The sequence below is a fragment of the Theropithecus gelada genome, chromosome 15, assembly GCF_003255815.1.
Source record: "Theropithecus gelada isolate Dixy chromosome 15, Tgel_1.0, whole genome shotgun sequence".
NCBI lineage: Eukaryota > Metazoa > Chordata > Mammalia > Primates > Cercopithecidae > Theropithecus > Theropithecus gelada.
This window is the reverse complement of record NC_037683.1, coordinates 60,910,145-60,927,956: the sequence shown is the minus strand read 5'-3', so window position 1 is coordinate 60,927,956 and position 17,812 is coordinate 60,910,145. Positions and strand designations below refer to the sequence as shown.

At 34.8% G+C, this 17,812-nt stretch overlaps 1 protein-coding gene across 1 annotated transcript in view; it reads left to right on the top strand.

The window, feature by feature from the left end:
* FOCAD (focadhesin) overlaps positions 1 to 17,812 on the top strand; it is a 315,281-nt gene that overhangs the window by 126,991 nt on the left and 170,478 nt on the right. Inside the window, exons 12-15 of the mRNA XM_025360104.1 lie at positions 9,191 to 9,295; positions 9,719 to 9,820; positions 10,335 to 10,465; positions 12,380 to 12,506. Of these exons, the coding sequence (XP_025215889.1) occupies positions 9,191 to 9,295; positions 9,719 to 9,820; positions 10,335 to 10,465; positions 12,380 to 12,506 (465 nt within the window). The remainder of the gene's footprint in view (positions 1 to 9,190; positions 9,296 to 9,718; positions 9,821 to 10,334; positions 10,466 to 12,379; positions 12,507 to 17,812) is intronic.

Genomic DNA, 17,812 nt, shown 5'->3' with positions numbered 1-17,812 from the left:
AGTTACGTATTGGTAATGTAGCCAACCATTACATCATGATTTAAGTTTTCTTATACTGTTTTCTAAATAAATAAGCTTTCTTACTCTGAGAGATAATATTCAGATGGCTAATGAGACTCACCTGGGAATAAAGTTTAGGCCGGGAAGGGTTGTGGTTTTCTTCTATATCAAACCTCTCAAGTGATACGATATTTACTTTATCTTATTCTAGTCTGCAGTATTTTCTTTGTCTTTCCATACTTGAACCTCCTGTATTGCTGGCCTTATTTTCTACATACTAGGAAATTTATACCTCAGATTCTGATGATGTTTATGTTTTTGGCATCCTAGTAACCTTTATTGGATGGGTAAATTTTTCTGATTCTAAGTTAATTTGATCAGAACTTGTTCATAGAATCAAATAGTTGCAACATTATTATAAGATCCATTTGCTTATATAATTTGAAGAGATAAATTAGACAGAATTTATACTCTAAAAGCACTTACAGTATGCTGGGAACTAGGGACACAAAGGTGAGTAAGATGTCATCCCTGTCTTTGGTATGGCTAAGTGGCAAGTACATGGGATGGGTTTTAGTGTTAGATTGCTTTGATACAGTCCTAACTTCAGTACAAGCTTCAGTTTTTCATTTGAAACATGGTGATAATCATGATTTTCTATAAAGTGCTTAAGAGAATGTTATAGTTAGTCTTCAATAAATGCTAGCTGTTGTTATTCAAGGAATCACTACAGATCAGATGCCCAAGCTGGATTGGAATAAGGCTAGAGTGATATATCACTATCGAAAGATTGCCTGGTTGGGGCCTTTGCTATTCTAGGTACATTTCTTTCCTTGAACTTTTTTTGACTCTCAAAGGTTGAACTTCAAGACTCTAGAATACTTCTTTAATTATAATGCTAGTATATAAATACAATTTGAATCTTAGAAGAGTAAGATTATACTGTTTACCTTTTTTTTTGTGATGTTGCTTACGTGCCCACAGATTCCTTATAAGTGGAGGAAATAATTAGCTTTTTAGCATTTCTGTCAATAAACTTCTTTCCAATGGACTATTTAAATAATAAGCAAACATCATAAGTAAAAATGTCAAGTAATTGAGGAAGGTAGAATTAAGTAATGTTCAAAAGCTTAATCATTTATTATGTCATTTTTTGTAGAATGAATAAGTTTTAAAAGTCTCTTCCAATATTAAATTATTAAGGAATTATGTTTCTGTATATATCATGCAAGCATATTTATTCTTATATTTTATGTTTTATCTTTTCAATTTAACTGAATAGACACTATTATCTTACCATTCTTTTAAAAATGGCAAACACATATATATAGAATTTAGATCAATTTTTCCTCAGGACAAGGGCTTATGCAAAGATGAGTGAGTCAGCATTTATTGAATCTAAGGCTATGGGTAAAATGTGAACTAAGAATACACTTTTGTAGTTCAGGTCTAGTTTTATAAAACATGACTCTGAAAAGTTAAAAGCAGATACTGCTTTGGAGTTTTACCTCTTACTTCCATTGGATGATCATATCTTGAATTATTTCGTTCCACTGATAACTTTATTTTGTATTTATACTGATTTATTACTATGTATCTCATATAGTAATAAAGTATGAGCTATCATATTTTTTAAAAAGAGGAATAGCTATAAACATTATATATTGTCTCATCTTCTAACCAAGTAATAGTAACAAAGCCCTTTTTTATTTCTCATAATTTATAAGTAGATAACACTACTTATGATTTTCATTAGAGAACTGTCTGAAAAATTATGCTCTTTTTTTGCAGCCTCTTGAAGTGTTGCCAACATGTATGTTTTTTCTGAATCCAGAGTTGAATTTTTATACTCTGTTTTTTGTACGCTTGATTTCAGTGAGATGCTGGTTTGTGTCTCTCTTGCTTGTTTTTTTCTTTATGTTTTGTCCAATTTATGGGGTGAAGACTTGCATGATGGCTCTTTGTTTCTGTTATAGATAGGTTGGAATCTATCTTTGCTGTTAGTCTGCCAAGGTAGAATGGAGGAGTGAACTGAGACATGAACTCCTATCCACGTTTTGCCATCATCTAACTTTGTGATCTCTTTGGTCTCAGTTTAATCTTCAGTAAAATAAAGTTGTTAAACTAAATGAAGTTGATAAGATATCTTCTGACTCTTAAAAAACAATCCCAGGATTTTTTGAATATGGTAAACACATAACATGAAATCTACCTTAAAAAATTCTAAGTGTACTGTACAGTATTGTTAAGTATATGAATATTTTTGTACAGTAGATCTCTAGAACTTTTTTTTATTTTGCATGACTGAAACTCTATACTCATTGAACAGTAGCTCCCCACTTCTCCCTCCCTGACTGTCTGGCAACCACCATTCTACTTTCTGTTCTAAGAGTTTGACCACTTTAGATGCTTCATGTAAGTGGAATAATGCAGCATTTGTCCTTCTGTGGCTTATTTCACTTAGCATTGTGTCCTCAAGTTTCATCTAAGTTGTAGTACGTGATAGAATTTTTCTTTTTAAACACTGAATAATATTCCATTGTATGCATATACCACACTGTGTTTATCCATTCATCCACCGATGGACATTTAGGTTGTTTCCATCCCTTGACTATTATGAATAATAGGACATGAATGTGGGAATGTGAATATGTCCTCAAAATCCTGATTTCAGTTCTTTTGCATAAACAACTTCAAGATCAATCATAGAGTACATTAAAAAAATTTTTTTTGAGGAAACTTCATGCCGTTTCCCATAGTGGCCACATCTTTTTACATTCCCACCAACAGTGCACAGATGTTCTAATTTTTTCACATCCTTGTCAACACTTCTTATTTTTTTTTGATAATGTTAATCCCACCGGGTATGAGGTGACATCTCATTATGGTTCTAATTTGTGGTTAGAAAGGATACTTAGTGTGATTTCAGTCTTAAATTTGTTAAGACTTGTTTTGTGATCTCACATGTGATCCATCCTAGAGAATGTTCTGTACGGACCTGAGGGAGAACATGCTGTTGCTGTTGGGTGGAATGTTCTGTGTGAGTTTGTTAGGACCACTTGGTCTATAGTGTTGTTCAAGTCCTCGGTTTTCTTATTGATCTTCTGTCTGGATGTCCCTTCCATTATTTAAAATAGGATATCGAAATCTTCTACTATTACTGTATTGCTTTCTATTTTCCCATTTGGTTCTGTCAATGTTTGCTTTATATATCTGGGTGCTATGATGTTGGTTGCATATATATATATATGTATATATAATTATCATATTGTCCTGGTGAATTATCCTGTTTATCATTATATAGTGTCCTCCTTTCTCTCTTGTGATGATTTTTGATATGGATAACCTTGCTGTCTTTTGGTTACCATTTGTATTAAATATCCTTTCACTTTCAGCCTGGTGTATCCTGAAATCTAAAGTGACTCTTTTGTAGATGTCATTATAATGGGATCTTGTTTGGGTTTTCAGAATCCATTTAGCCACTGTATGCCTTTTGATTGAGCAGTTTAATCCATTTACATTGAAAGTACTTAGTGGTAGGAAAGGACTTACTGTTGCCATTTTGTTAATTGTTTTTTGTCTGTCTTATAGCATTTTTTTTGTTCCTTGTTTCTTCTCTTGATGTCTTCTTTTACGTTTCATTAATTTGGTAGTGACACTTTGATTCCTCACTCCTTTTCTTTTTTCTTTTTTTCTTTTTCTTTCTTTTTTTTTTTTTTTGAGACAAAGTCTCGCTCTGTCGCTCAGGCTGGAGTACAGTGGCATGATCTTGGCTCACTGGAACCTCTGCCTCTTGGGTTCATGTGATTCTCCTGCCTCAGCCTCCCAAGTAGCTGGGATTACATGTGTGTGCCACCAATGCCTGGCTAATTTTTGTGTTTTTAGTAGAGACGAGACTTCACCATGTTGGCCAGGCTGGTCTTGAACTCCTCACCTCAAGTAATCCACCCACCTTGGCTTCCCAAAGTACTGAGATTACAGGCATGAGCTACCTCACCCAGCCACTCATTTTCTTTTGTGCATGTTCTACGTGTATTTTTTTTATGGTTGCCATGGGTCTTACATCAATATCTAACAATATTTTAAGCTGATAACAAGTTACATAAACTTCAGTCACATACATAAACTACTTTTTTACTTCTCCCTCCCTTTTTATATTACCAATGTCACAAATTACATCTTTTTAATAAAGTTCATCCATTTACATGGTTTTTTTTTATGTTACTTATACTTTTGCCTTCTAAACCCTGTACCAGAATTAAAAGTGATTCACGCACCACTGTTATAATATTATAGGATTCTTTGTTTATATATTGCCAGGAAACTTTATATTTCCATATGCTTTCGTGTTGCTGTCTGGAGCCCTTCTGTTTCACCTTGCAGGACTACGTTTAGATTTTTTGTAAGGCATGTTTAGTGATGATGAACTCTCTCAGCTTTTGTTTATCTGGAAATATCATTATTTCTCTCTTTTTTTTTTTTTTTTTCTGAGACAGAGTCTTGCTTTGTCGCCCAGGCTGGAGTGCAGTGGCACAGCCTCAGCTTGCTGCACCCTCTGCCTCCTGGTTCAAGCAATTCTCGTGTCTCAGCCTCCTAAGTAGCTGAGATGACAGACGTGCACCACCATACCCAGCTAATTTTTGTATTTTTCTTTAGTATAGATGGGATTTCACCATGTTGGCCCAACTGGGCTTGAACTCCTGATCTCAGGTGATCCTCCCGCCTTGGCCTCCCAAAGTGCTGGGATTACAGGCATGAGTCACTGAACCTGGCCTCTCCTTCATTTTTGAAGGATAGTTTTACCAGATATAATATCCAGTATCTTCGTTGGCAGTACCTGCCCACTAACTCCTGCCCACACCTTTCAGCACTTTGAATATATCATTTCACTCCCTTCTTGCTGGCAAGATTTCTGCTGAGAAATCTAGTCATAGTCTTATAGGGGCTCCCATAGCAGTCCTGTGATTCTTAATTAGTTTATCAAGGAACTTGAACTCTGGAGGAGCGAAGAGAAAACATTGAGTTATATGAAGCCAGATCTTGAGACAGTCAATTATAGGGCACTTTCCAGCTTCTTTTACAATAAAGGTAAAATCCGAGTATTCATTGTATTTTCAGCCTCTGAAGGGTATAAGATTCAAGATTAGGAGGATCAAGAGCTGGTAATTGCATCTCAAGTAAATACATATTCATAAGGAAATAATTATTTAATTAATAATAATAAAAAAATTAGCCCATCCTTTATGCAAAAAGTATTTTCCACAGACATCTATCTGTATCTGTTTTTCCCTAGTGAAACAGTCTCTGTTTTACTTTTTCCATTTAATTGGGGACTTAATTTGGGCTACTATGCCTTGAGAACTGTGTTAAGTCTAAGATTATTTACTGTAAACATTTCCTACTTTGTTTATTTCTGAACTGGCCAGAGGAAAAGACACACCCTTACATACTTTTTTTAGGGCCAAGTCTCATAAAGGAACTGTGTACTCTTACACATAAATACAGTACTTTATTTCTCTCCTGACACTATAATTACAACATTTGTTTGAAAGTCACACAACTAAATACGCTAGTTTATAAAATGTCACTAAATATACTCATTGCCCTTCTGAAAACTAAGAATCTGTCAGTGTGTCTTGGTAGAAATCTCTCTAGAAGGGGATAATGCATTGAGATCAGTGTAAGCCAATTTAAGATAACCGTTTGTTTTTAATTAAAATAGGAACTGAAAAGTCAGTTCAAAAATTTGTCTCCTTTCATTTGCCCAAGGTGAGAGTGATAGAATTTCTCTTCCAATCAAGTCTCTGCACTTGTTAAAAACATCATGCATTTTGGCTGTCTGTTGTGAGATCGTAGCTATTACATGCACAGCTCCACATGCTGCTGTGGTGTATCGTGGTCAGGGTCATTAATGAATTAATGTTTAATTGTCAATGTCTTGGTGGTAAAGTTAAGAGGATATTTTTTCACTTTTGAAATTGAATTAAAATAGATGTCTTCTAAGTTTAGAAGGAACAGGCTTTCTAAGAATAGAACAGATAGAGAAAATTAACAAATACAGTGGGCTCTTGACATCAGCTGGTTTTTCCTCTGTGGATTCACCAACTGCAGACAGAGCATATTTGGGGAAGAAAATAAAAATAACAATTTAACAATAAAGATAATATGAATAAACAATATAGTACAACAACTATGTACATAGCATTTACGTTGTTTTAGGCATTATAAGTAGTATTGAAATGATTTAAAGTATATGGAAGAATGTGCATAGGTTATATGCAAATACTGTGCCATTTTATATAACATGCTTGAGCATCTCTGGATTTCGCTATCCATGGAATGGGGTGTGCGTATCTGTGTGTCTGACCGTGCTGGAACCAATCCCTGTAGATACTGAGGAATGACTGCTGGACAACAAACTTTTGAAATGTAGCATATGGCAAATAAAAATTTTTGACATTACAGTTTGTGCTATCAAGTAAGTGCTTTGATTATAGTAGATATTTAGCAAATAATTTTGAATTGAATTTTAAAAAACCATTAAAATATAATTTACATCTCATATAATTCATCCATTTGGAGTGTACAATTCAATGGCTTTTATTATATTTACAGAGTTTTGTAAACATTACCACAACCAATTTGAGAACATTTCATTACCCCCAAAAGAAACCCCATGCCCATAAGATATCACTGCCTGTTTTTTCACCCTCCCTGACCACCCTGCTTCTTACTTCCCCTGTCCTAGACAACCACTAATCTACTTTCTATCTCTACAGATTTGCCTATTCTGGGCCTTCTACTCATATAAGTGAAATCATACAACACGAGGCTTTTGTGGCTGTTTTTTTTTTTAATCTTAGCGTAATGTTTCCAAGATTCATCCATGTTGTAGTATGTAACAATAGTTCATTTATTTTTATGGCTGAATAATATCCCGTTGTATGGTTATACTGTATTTTGTTTGTTTATTCATCAGTTGATGGGCATTGGGTTGTTTCCACTTTTTGGCCATTGTAAATAATGCTGTTCTGAAAATTCATTTACAGAAGTTTGTGTGGACATATGTGTTCTTTTTTCTTAAGTAGATAACTAGGAATCGAATTGCTAGATCATATGGTAATTCTATGTTTAACCATTTAAGAAACTGATAGAATGTTTTCCAAAGGGCCTGAACTACTTTACATTACCACCAGCAGTGTAAAAGGGTTCCAATTTCCTCACATACGTGGCAACTTTTGTTATTGTCTATCTTTTGATGATAGCTTTTGCATGATGTGTGAGGTGGTATCTCATGGTTTTGATTTGCATTCTATCATGTCTGATGAAATTGATCATATTTTCCTGTGTTGGCCATTTGTTTATCTTCTTTGGAGAAAGGTGTATTCAGATTCTTTGCCTGTTTTAAAACCTTTTTTTTGGTAAATTGTTTTATTATTATTATTATTATTTTATTTTTATTTTGATGGAGTCTCGCTCTGTCACCCAGGCTGGAGTGCAGTGGCGCAATCTCGACTCACTGCAAGCTCCTCCTCCTGGGTTCATGCCATTCTCCTGCCTCAGCCTCACGCTACAGGCACCCGCCACCATGCCTGGCAAATTTTTTGTATTTTTTAGTAGAGGCGGGGTTTCACAATTATTGGGTTTTAAGAGTTCTTTATATATTCTAGGTACAAATCTCTTATTAGCTATATGGTTTGCAAATACTCTTTCCCATTCTATGCGTTGTTCTTTCACTTTCTTTATAATGTCTTTTGAAGGACAAGCATTTTTGCGTTGATGAAATTCATTTTTCCTTTTGTGGCTTGTACTTTTGGTGTCATGTCTAAGAGCTTTCTCTACCCCAATGTCAAAAAGACTTAATCCTATATTTTCTTTAAGAATTTTATAGTTTTAGCTCTTACATTTAGTTCTAAAATCCATTTTGAGTTAATTTTTACATGTTGTGTGAGAAAGGGGTCCAACTTGATTCTTTTGCGTGTGGGTATCCAGTTGTTGAATTCCAGCACTGTTCATCAAAGAGACTCTTCTGTCCTTATTGTTTTTTTTCTGGGGATCCTTGTCAAAAACCAATTGATTATAAATGTAAGTTTTCATTTCTGGACTCTGAATTCTATTTCATTGATTTGTCTTTCTAATCTTATGCCAGTACCATACCGTTTTGATTACTTTAGCTGTGTGGTAAATTTGGAAGTGAGAAGTTTGAGTCCTCAAATTTGTTTTTCTTTTTCAGGATTATTTTGGGTATTAAGGGTTCCTTGCTTTTACACATGCATTTATGATCAGCTTCTCAATTTTTGCAAAGAAGCCAGGTGGAATTTTGATAAAGATTGCATTTAATTTCAAGATCAATTTGGGAAATAATTATGTCTTAACAATACTATGTCTTCTGATCCATGAATATATTTGTTTTCACATTTTATTGTGTTATGCATAGAGATTGAAATGAGGACTTAGAGGGAAATTTTTGTCCATTGGCTCCTTTGTAGTACACTGACTAATTACTTCTTACTGGAGTAACCTAATTGAATGTTTCATTATGTGAAATTTTATTGTTTACATATCTTAAGTGTTGGCTGTTCATTAGAGCTTTAAATATCTTTGAGGCAGGATATATCTTTTTATTTTTTTGAGACAGGGTCTTGCTCTGTCATCTAGGCTGGAGTGCAGTGGTGCAATCATGGCTCACTGCCATGTTGAGCTCCCAGTGTTAAGTGATCCTCCCACCTTACCCTCCGAAGTAGCGGGGGCTACAGGTGTGCACTACCATGACCAGTTAATTAAAAAATTTTTTGTAGCAACAGGGTCTTCCTGTGTTGCCCAGGCTGGCCTTCAACTCCGGGACTGAAGCAATCCTCCTGCCTTGGATTCTCAAAGTGCTGGGATTACAGGGGTGGGCCACCATGCTTGGCAAGGCAGGACGTATCTTAACTGCTATCGTATTTCTCAGAAGTGATGTTATAGTTGTTCAAGAAAAGCACTTTTTGATTGGTGTTTGGCAGCTAATTATAAAAGTGGTAGAATACTAGTGATGAAATTATCATTAGCCAATAATAGCTAACTGATATATTCTAAGTCTTCCAATTCATTCATATTCATATTATTCCTCTGGAAAAAAAGATAAATATTCCATTATGTATTACTTTTTTGTAACAAGGCATATGTAATATATTTTAAAAATTTATTTTAGGTGCCAAATCTGATTCCAGTTTTGATGTTCAAATTGGGAAGACCACTGGAACCTATATTATATAATGATATATTGTATAGTTTACCTAAGCTTGGTGTTCACAAGGTTAGTATGTTAATTAATTTAGTTGGGGAGAAAAGTGAGTCATGAATAATACATTGAATTCTTTTTAGTATTATGAAATTTTGAGCCCTAAATTTTGCCATAATCACTACTTCTCTTGTTGAGCTAGGAGGTAATATCTGAAGACAAAAGTATTTATTACAATATTTAATAATTAATTCTGTTAAATTACTTAGTATCCAAGTTTTCACTTTGGCCATTTTCTGAGATTAGGTCCTTATATCCCCGGGATTGCTATCTAGCCCCTCCAACGCTATCTTTCATCCTTTAAGAAGGTGGGTAATATTGCAGCAAACTTTCTTTTCAGTCTTCATTTTATAACAAGGGGTTTAAAAATGCTTTTGGTAACCTCGAGGTTGTCTGCATTCACGTTTATACAACTAGAGTTTCTTGAATATTTTCTAGGTGTGTGTAGGACAAATTCTACGAGTAATACAACTACTTGGAACCACCCCACGACTAAGAGCTGTCACTTTGCGTTTGCTGACATCATTGTGGGAAAAGCAGGTAATTTCAGATATACACTTGCATGAGTATTAAATATATTCCTTTCACTGAAGGAAAATAATTATGTTATATATGGCAATGCTTTGGTTTAGTGGTATTAATGAGTGGCATCAATGATTGCATTGAAAAGGTTTTGATTTATTGTGATGCATTTGTAATGCAGTTAGTTGCTATTGACTTTCAGAGAAATTGAGAATATAAAATCTTATTTCTTTATTTCTGAAATGTATCTTTCCATTTGCTTGAGAAATAATGGACATATAAATGATTAGAGCCTTTGTAATTAGGGTGAGATTTAGCCACTTTCTTCTTGTTTTATGAAATCAACAGTACATTGGTCTATAAGAAAATCCCCAGTAATCACTACAACAATCTCCTCTGCTGATTAGAAGAACTACATTATAATTTGCAATGCAAATGGAGGATTTGGAGGTGAAAATGCTGCATAAAAGGAAGGTGATGATTATTCAACTCAAGTTGGGAAACTACCTTTTTTGTAAAATTGCTTTTGTAGGACCGAGTCTATCCTGAACTGCAGCGTTTCATGGCTATGTCTGATGTACCTTCTCTTTCGGTGGGCAAGGAAGTCCAATGGGAGAAACTGATTGCAAAAGCAGCATCAATCAGAGATATATGTAAGCAGAGGTATGATGTTGTTAACTCTTAGGAATGTATATCATGATATATTATTTTGTATTTAATTTTTTTATTGCAAGCAAGAGGCAAGAAAAGATAGGCAGAGAATATATGAGTAGTAATAATTTTTTATCTTAAGTTTTCTGATTATAAAATTTAATAATATTGAACAATAGCTTTGAGAAGTGTGTCTTTCCTTTTCAGGTCTAGTCTTGTATCTAGGTTTGTAGGATATTTATATCCTTTTCTGATTAATAATTTAATATTGCAGTAAAACATGTGATATTATGTTTTCTATTTTTCCGTATATGAATCCCTGAAAACTACACAGTAGACTGTGGTCATAAACTGTTCTTTCTTATATTCTCCCTTGGTTTAAGTAGGGAGATAAGTAGTTTTAATGGGGAGCCCTTATTTTTGACTTACTGTGTGGAATTATTTGTAATTATAACAAGGAAGAAAATGATGATGAATTTTTATATATGTTGTAAGCTTTTAGGAAAACATAAAGAAATTAGGAAGATGACTCTGCTGTTCTAGATTATGGATTAATAAACAGGGTGGAGGTGATAAGACTGAAATAATACAAGTCGAGCTCTACCATATCAAAACTTTTTTTCTTGCATGTGCTAAGATGAAAATGTTTACAGAGGAAATAGACTTGATGCATTTGAAATAGTTGTAGTCCTGCAGTTTCATTTGTTGATCAGGCCACTGCATTGAATTCTTGGTAACATCATTCTCACTTCTGTTAATGACAGCAGTGTGAATGCTACTTTCTGAAGCTGTGCAATGGATTGGCTAAGATGCTGATAACATGGATGATTCCTGTTTCAAGTAAAATTTGGATCAGAATATACAGAAACTAAGCCCTAGCAATTTTGCCTCTTTTCTAAGCTTCCATCTTTTAGCAACACAAAAATGACCTCAGTGTAAAAGAAAAAAAAAAAAAAGGAATTACATGTGTATAACCCAAGGACTGGGAGTTTGAATTTTATTGAGCTATTGGCATGGAAAAAAATTCAGAGATGAAAGTTATTGGCTGACATTCTTATTTTATATAATTAAAGTTGAGGCTCAGAATAGACTGAATATCAAACCAGATCAGAGTCTACTGATAACTTATTCAGTATTCATTTCAGTTACTACCTCCAGATCTGTACAATTTTTTCATTTTGGAAAATTATTTCCACTTGTGGGACAGTGAAACAATAGAATTCTGATAGGTAATTTCATCAATTTACATTTTGTTAATTAAAGAAAAGATATTATTGAAAGGTAACAAGGAATTCAGGGAATAGACTTGCATAACTGTGAAATTAATGATATTCTGGCGATAGCACAATATATGTGGATTAGAAAGGAGAGGAGGGGTAGGAGGATGAGTGAATGAATTTAGCACAGTATCTGGTATGAGATAGGAGCTCAGTCGGTTATAGTTTTTATAATTTTTATCATTATCATCATTATTATGATAGGTGCAGCCACGCTGGTTAGTATTGCTACTAGCACAAATCATCTCCTGTTCTCAAATTCTTGCTTTTGTAATGAGTATCTGATACTATCAGGCAAGAATAGCTCTATCTTTACCAATAATCTCAATTAGGTAATTCAGTTCTTTTTACCATTAATACAGCCTTGAGTTTTTCTCAATTTAGACAAGAGGATTTGTGATTTAGGATGAATGAAATTTGTTAAGTGTCTTTTTGGGTTATTTCTGTATAAAAATGAGCATAAAATTATAGCAGAAAATGATCATGATGCACATTTTTGAAGAAAAAACATGGTGTTAATATTTGAGGGTCACCATTTAGTGGCACAAGAGTATAGAAAATGATGGATGCTTTTTGTTTAGGCAAAAGATCTGGGAGTGATAATTGCTCTTTAGCATTAATTTTGCTTTTAAACTTTAATTTCTTGTAGGCCATATCAACATGGTGCAGATATGTTGGCAGCTATTTCTCAGGTGTTGAATGAATGCACCAAGCCTGATCAAGCTACTCCAGCAGCCTTGGTGTTACAAGGTCTTCATGCACTCTGTCAAGCTGAGGTAGGCGTTTCTAAATTGCTTTGGATAGTTTTGAAGAAAATCTTTTATAAGGCAGAGTGGGTACAAGAATGTAAGATTAGATTCAAATAACTGAAAGTCTGAGTGTTCATTCTCAGTGATTTTTTTCTTGGAAAAGTGAAGCAAGACCTACTTTACAAATTCTTTCTAGAAGGGAATCTTGAAACATCCCGTCATGTAGGCATTCTCTAGAGATCAAAGAAAACCAGACTTCAGGTTTTTCTTTGTTCTTATTTATTTTTGTTAAGACAAAAGGGAAAGTTGTGCCTATAGGAGAACTCTAGAATATAGTTGCTTCTTAATTTTGTGATGAGAAAGCTTTAGAAACAGGTGAGGTGAAGAAATTGTCGTGGGCCAATGGCACTTTTATAGCTAACAAAAATTATTGTTTGCTAAACGATTGGGAAAGAACCATTCATTCCTAGTGATTAGATTGAGTAGAGTGGGTAAATGTTAGAACTAAACTTGTAAATCATTTTCTGAACTTCAGACTGTTCCCAGAATTGTAACACAGCAGAGAGAATCTACTGTTTTAGAGAAATGTGGTAATTTCACCAAAGATCATTCATTGACCTAACCAAACTTTTTGACTTAGTGAACATACATACCCAATTGTAGTTTTTTAGTGAATGAGACTAAGTAGAATTCTCTCACCTTAAGGTTATGGTTAGTTATGGTTGACAATGATAGTAATGAATATAATGATATGATAATATAAGTGACAGCCATATTGAGTGCTATGCTCATGTCCTTGGGCTAAGCACTTTTTATGTATTTTTCTTTTTTTTTTTTTTTTTTTTTTTGAGACGGAGTCTCGCTCTGTCACCCAGGCTGGAGTACAGTGGCGCGATCTCCGCTCACTGCAAGCTCCGCCTCCTGGGTTCACGCCATTCTCCTGCCTCAGCCTCCCGAGTAGCTGGGACTACAGGCGCCACCACCTCGCCCGGCCAATTTTTTTGTATTTTAAGTAGAGACGGGGTTTCACCGTGTTAGCCAGGATGGTCTCGATCTCCTGACCTCGTGATCCGCCCGTCTCAGCCTCCCAAAGTGCTGGGATTACAGGCTTGAGCCACCGCGCCCGGCTTTATGTATTTTTCTTAACAACTCTGCAGTATAGGGATTAACACCATTTTACAGATGAGGAAGATAGACCCCAGAGAGAGGATAGATATTTACTCAGGATCTTGGTTTGAGAATATACTTCTATTCTTTTTGGTCAACACTTATTTCAGCAGGCAATGAAAATCATTGCTGTTTAAAAACTGATGTGTAGTAAGGACAATGCTTTCACATCATGTGCCCAATATTTGGAAAAGTTGTTAGAACTTAATGGCAAGGGGCCGTTATAGCAGGAGAATACCACGCATACCCAAGGACACTTGATTTTACTGCTTCTATCAGTTATCTGAGATTGGGAAATATCTCTTTAATAGTTGTATTACTTTCATAATAAGTAATTCTAAGCTCTATGTTTAAACCAGCTTTGAGAGAAGAAAGAATTCTAAACTTTCACTTCCAAAAGGTGACCATTTTTACTGTTTTGCAGTATTTCCTTTTCATTATTTTTTCCTAACAGGCATCAACTCATTTCTGAAATCAACATTTTTTCTTACAATAAATAGTAATTTACCCTTATAGCTTTTATGATTCCATTGTTTTCTCTGCCCATCCCCTCCTGCTACTATAAGGCTCTATAGTTTATCAATGCTTATTAATTTATAAGAAATACCCTGAGTTTGGCACTGACATTTCTCATTCCATTTCTCTAAGCCATCATCATTAACTGTGGTTAGTACTGAAGATAAAGCATGTTTCTTTTTAGGCAGTAGTGTACGTAATATATATCAGTTGTTCTATGTGTCCTTTGACTAGTTTAGGTAGCTTCTCTGAAACTTCGTTCCTTCAAAGGAGGATAAAATAAGATTATACACAAAAAAGACGTAGTGTAGTATCTGCTCACATAGGTATTAATAAATAATAAAGCAATACCACTAATCAGTTAAGTTCATTTTATTTTAAAGAATGCTTATTTTCCTACCTCTTGTTTTTCATCTGTTCATTTTTGTCTAGAAAGTAAATTTTATTGATGCTTACTAAAGCAAACGATTTTATTGATGCTTACTAAGTGTTATATGCCAGTTTTTTTAATAGATATTATCAATGTCCAGAATTGTGGAATTTGTTGAAAGTGACTGTATTACTGTTACTTTCGACGATAATTTTTTTAATGTTTGGTAATGAATAGCTTTGTGTTTATCTAAATAAGTAGATATAATCTATTTTCCTCTGAGGCTTGATGATGGTAGTAATATATCTTTATGTTTTGTTTAAGGCTTTCCAAGCTCTGTGTGTGTGTGTGTGTGTGTGTGTTCATTACTTGTGAAGCTGCTGGTGTTATGTCCTGTGATGTGTGTTACAGTCATAAAGTATACTTGGTATTCCCGGCTCTTGCCATGCTGCATTTACTAATTTGGGGCTCATCTTTTGTTTTGTTTTGCGTCCAGAGTGCTATTCACAGAGGTCAGCTTGTATTCTGTGAAGCCGGTTATTTTGTTTTCTAATTGATATCATGTGTGAAGCGTGATGTAGCCAAGATTTCAAGAAGGAAAACATTCGGCATAGTTATAAATCCATTTCCCGGTAGCATTTGGTAATGATTTGTCTATCTGTTACTCTTTAGATCCTTAAATATCGAATATAATTAGGTATATGGAAAGACAGCCTAATTTGGTGAAATAAAACAAATTAATAAAGATAAGAGAATAAATTGAATAACTCTATCTTTAAGAAAATAACCTTAGTTGGAAAAGTACCCAAAATTGGATTTTGCAGGGCTTTGCCCACTTTGCCTTTGTAAAATAAGTAGCTTTTTCCCCCCTTAGGTTTGAAAGTGAACTCTTTCATCTTGAAAGTTGTAATCATGAAATTCTTTTGTCTTTGCTTGCATCAGGTTAAGTTTAGAATTATTGCTGCTTAATTATTTATCCTAGACATCAATGAAAGATTAAAAGGGTGGATTCTATCTACCTTCCAATTCTGTCAAGGTAAAGATTGTGTTTTCAGTATGGGTTTCTTTAGTGCTACTTTGCTAAACAAACAACAGAGAGAGAAGGTTGTAGGAATCTTGGCTGACCATAAAGGCAAAAATTTAGTCTGGCTGTCTGGAATTGGCAAAGAGAAATTTGTCCCTTCCTTAATGCTATTGATGTATTGATTTGGGAATTTACAAGTTTGTTTTTAGGGCTGAATTGCTTTTAAAAAATTATAGCTAATGTTTCTTGGGTTCTGTGATTGTTAATATTGGGTGTCAACTTGATTGGTTTGAAGGATGCAAAGTATTGTTCCTGGGTGCATCTGAGGGTTTTGTCAAAAGAGAGTAACATTTGCGTCAGTGGACTGGGAGAGGCAAACCTACCCTCAAACTGAGAGTGTACCATTTATTCAGCTGCCAGCATGACTAGAGTAAAGCAGGCAGAAGAAGTTGGAAGGACTTGACTTGCTGAGTCTTCCAGTCTTCATCTTTCTCCCATGCTGGATGCTTCCTACCCTTGAACATCAGACTCCAAGTGTTTCAGCTTTTGGACTCTTGGACACCAGTGGTTTTCCAGGGGCCCTCAGGCTTTTGGCCACAGATGAAGGCTACACTGTCGGCTTCCCTACTTTTGAGGTTTTGGGACTCAGACTGGCTTCCTTGTTCCTTAGTTTGCATATGGCCTATTGTGGGACTTCACCTTGTGATATCAAGACTCCTTAATAAACTTCCCTTCATACATACATCTATCCTATTAGTTCTGTTCCTCTAGAGAACCCTAATTAATACAGGTACCTACTGTGAATTTGAACATTTTATGATATCGGGATTGTAGGACTTCATTTTATAGTGAAGAAACAGAGGTTCTGGCAATTTAACACATGGCTCACAAGAGTAGTCTCAAGACTCCGAAGTCTCATGCTCTTTTGTTACTCCCAGGCTTGTTTCCTTTGAAAAATGTGGGCATTGAAAGTAGTAATTTTATTTATCATTACACTATGAATTTGTCATTTTCAAAGGAAAATAATTAATATTCCTGCATTCTGTTTTTCATATCTTTTCCACTGAGCTTTCTCATTACTTTTTGCCCCACCCACCATCATTTCCCTTAATTTTCTTCTTTCTGTCTGAATACAGAATGATGGCTCCAATAAGCAATAATCTTTTTAAAAAGCAATTTTATTGAGATATAATTCACAAAGCATACAATTCCTTCATTTAATGTGTATAATTTAATGAGTTTAAGTATATTCAGAGCGTTACACAGCCATCATCACAATCAATTTTAGGACACTTTTAACTCCCCACAAAACTCCATACCCTTTAGTTGTCACCCCTAATCTCCATATTCCACATTTCTCCTGGCCCTAGGCAACCACGAATCTACTTTTTGTCTCTGTGGATTTACTTATTCTGGACATTTCTTATAAACAGAATCATATGATGTGTTGTCTTTTGTAACTAGCTTCTTTCACTTAACATATTTTCAAGGTTCATCCATGTTACAGCATGTCAGTACTTTCTTTCTTTTTATTGTTGAATATTATTCTGTTTGGCTCTACCACATTTTGTTTATCCACTTATCAATTGATGGAAATTTGCCACCGACAGACAAATGGATAAAGAAAATTGTGGTGTGTATGTGATTGTTAATATTGAGTGTGTGTGTGTGTGTGTGTATGCATGTATGTATATACACCATGGAATATTATTCACCCTTAAAAAAGGAGATCCTGCCATTTAGGAAATGTAGATGAACCTAGATGACATTATGATAAGTGACATAAGACAGACACGGAAAGAAAAATATTGCATGATCTCTCTTATATGTGGAATCTGAAAAAAAAGAAAAAGCTCTGATACACAGGTATATAGAATAAAACCGTGTTTACCACAGCAGTGAGAGGGAAGAGGAAATAGGAGATGTAGGTTAAAGGATACAAAATAGAAGGTATATATGAACGGGTTTAGATAGTGAATGTAAAACGTGAGGCCCAAAGTTAATAAAATTTTATTTTGTTAAAGATTTTTATTAAATAAGTAGATTTTGGCTGGGCATGTTGGTTCATACCTGTGATCCCAGCACTTTAAGAGGTCAAGGTGGGCAGATGGCTTGAAGCCAGGAGTTTGAGGCCAGCCTGGGCAACATGGCAAACCTTGTCTCTATAAAAATATGAAAAATTAGCTGGGCATAGTGGCACACACCTGTTGTCCCAGCACTTGGGAGGCTGAGGTAGGAAGATTGAGGCTGCAGTGA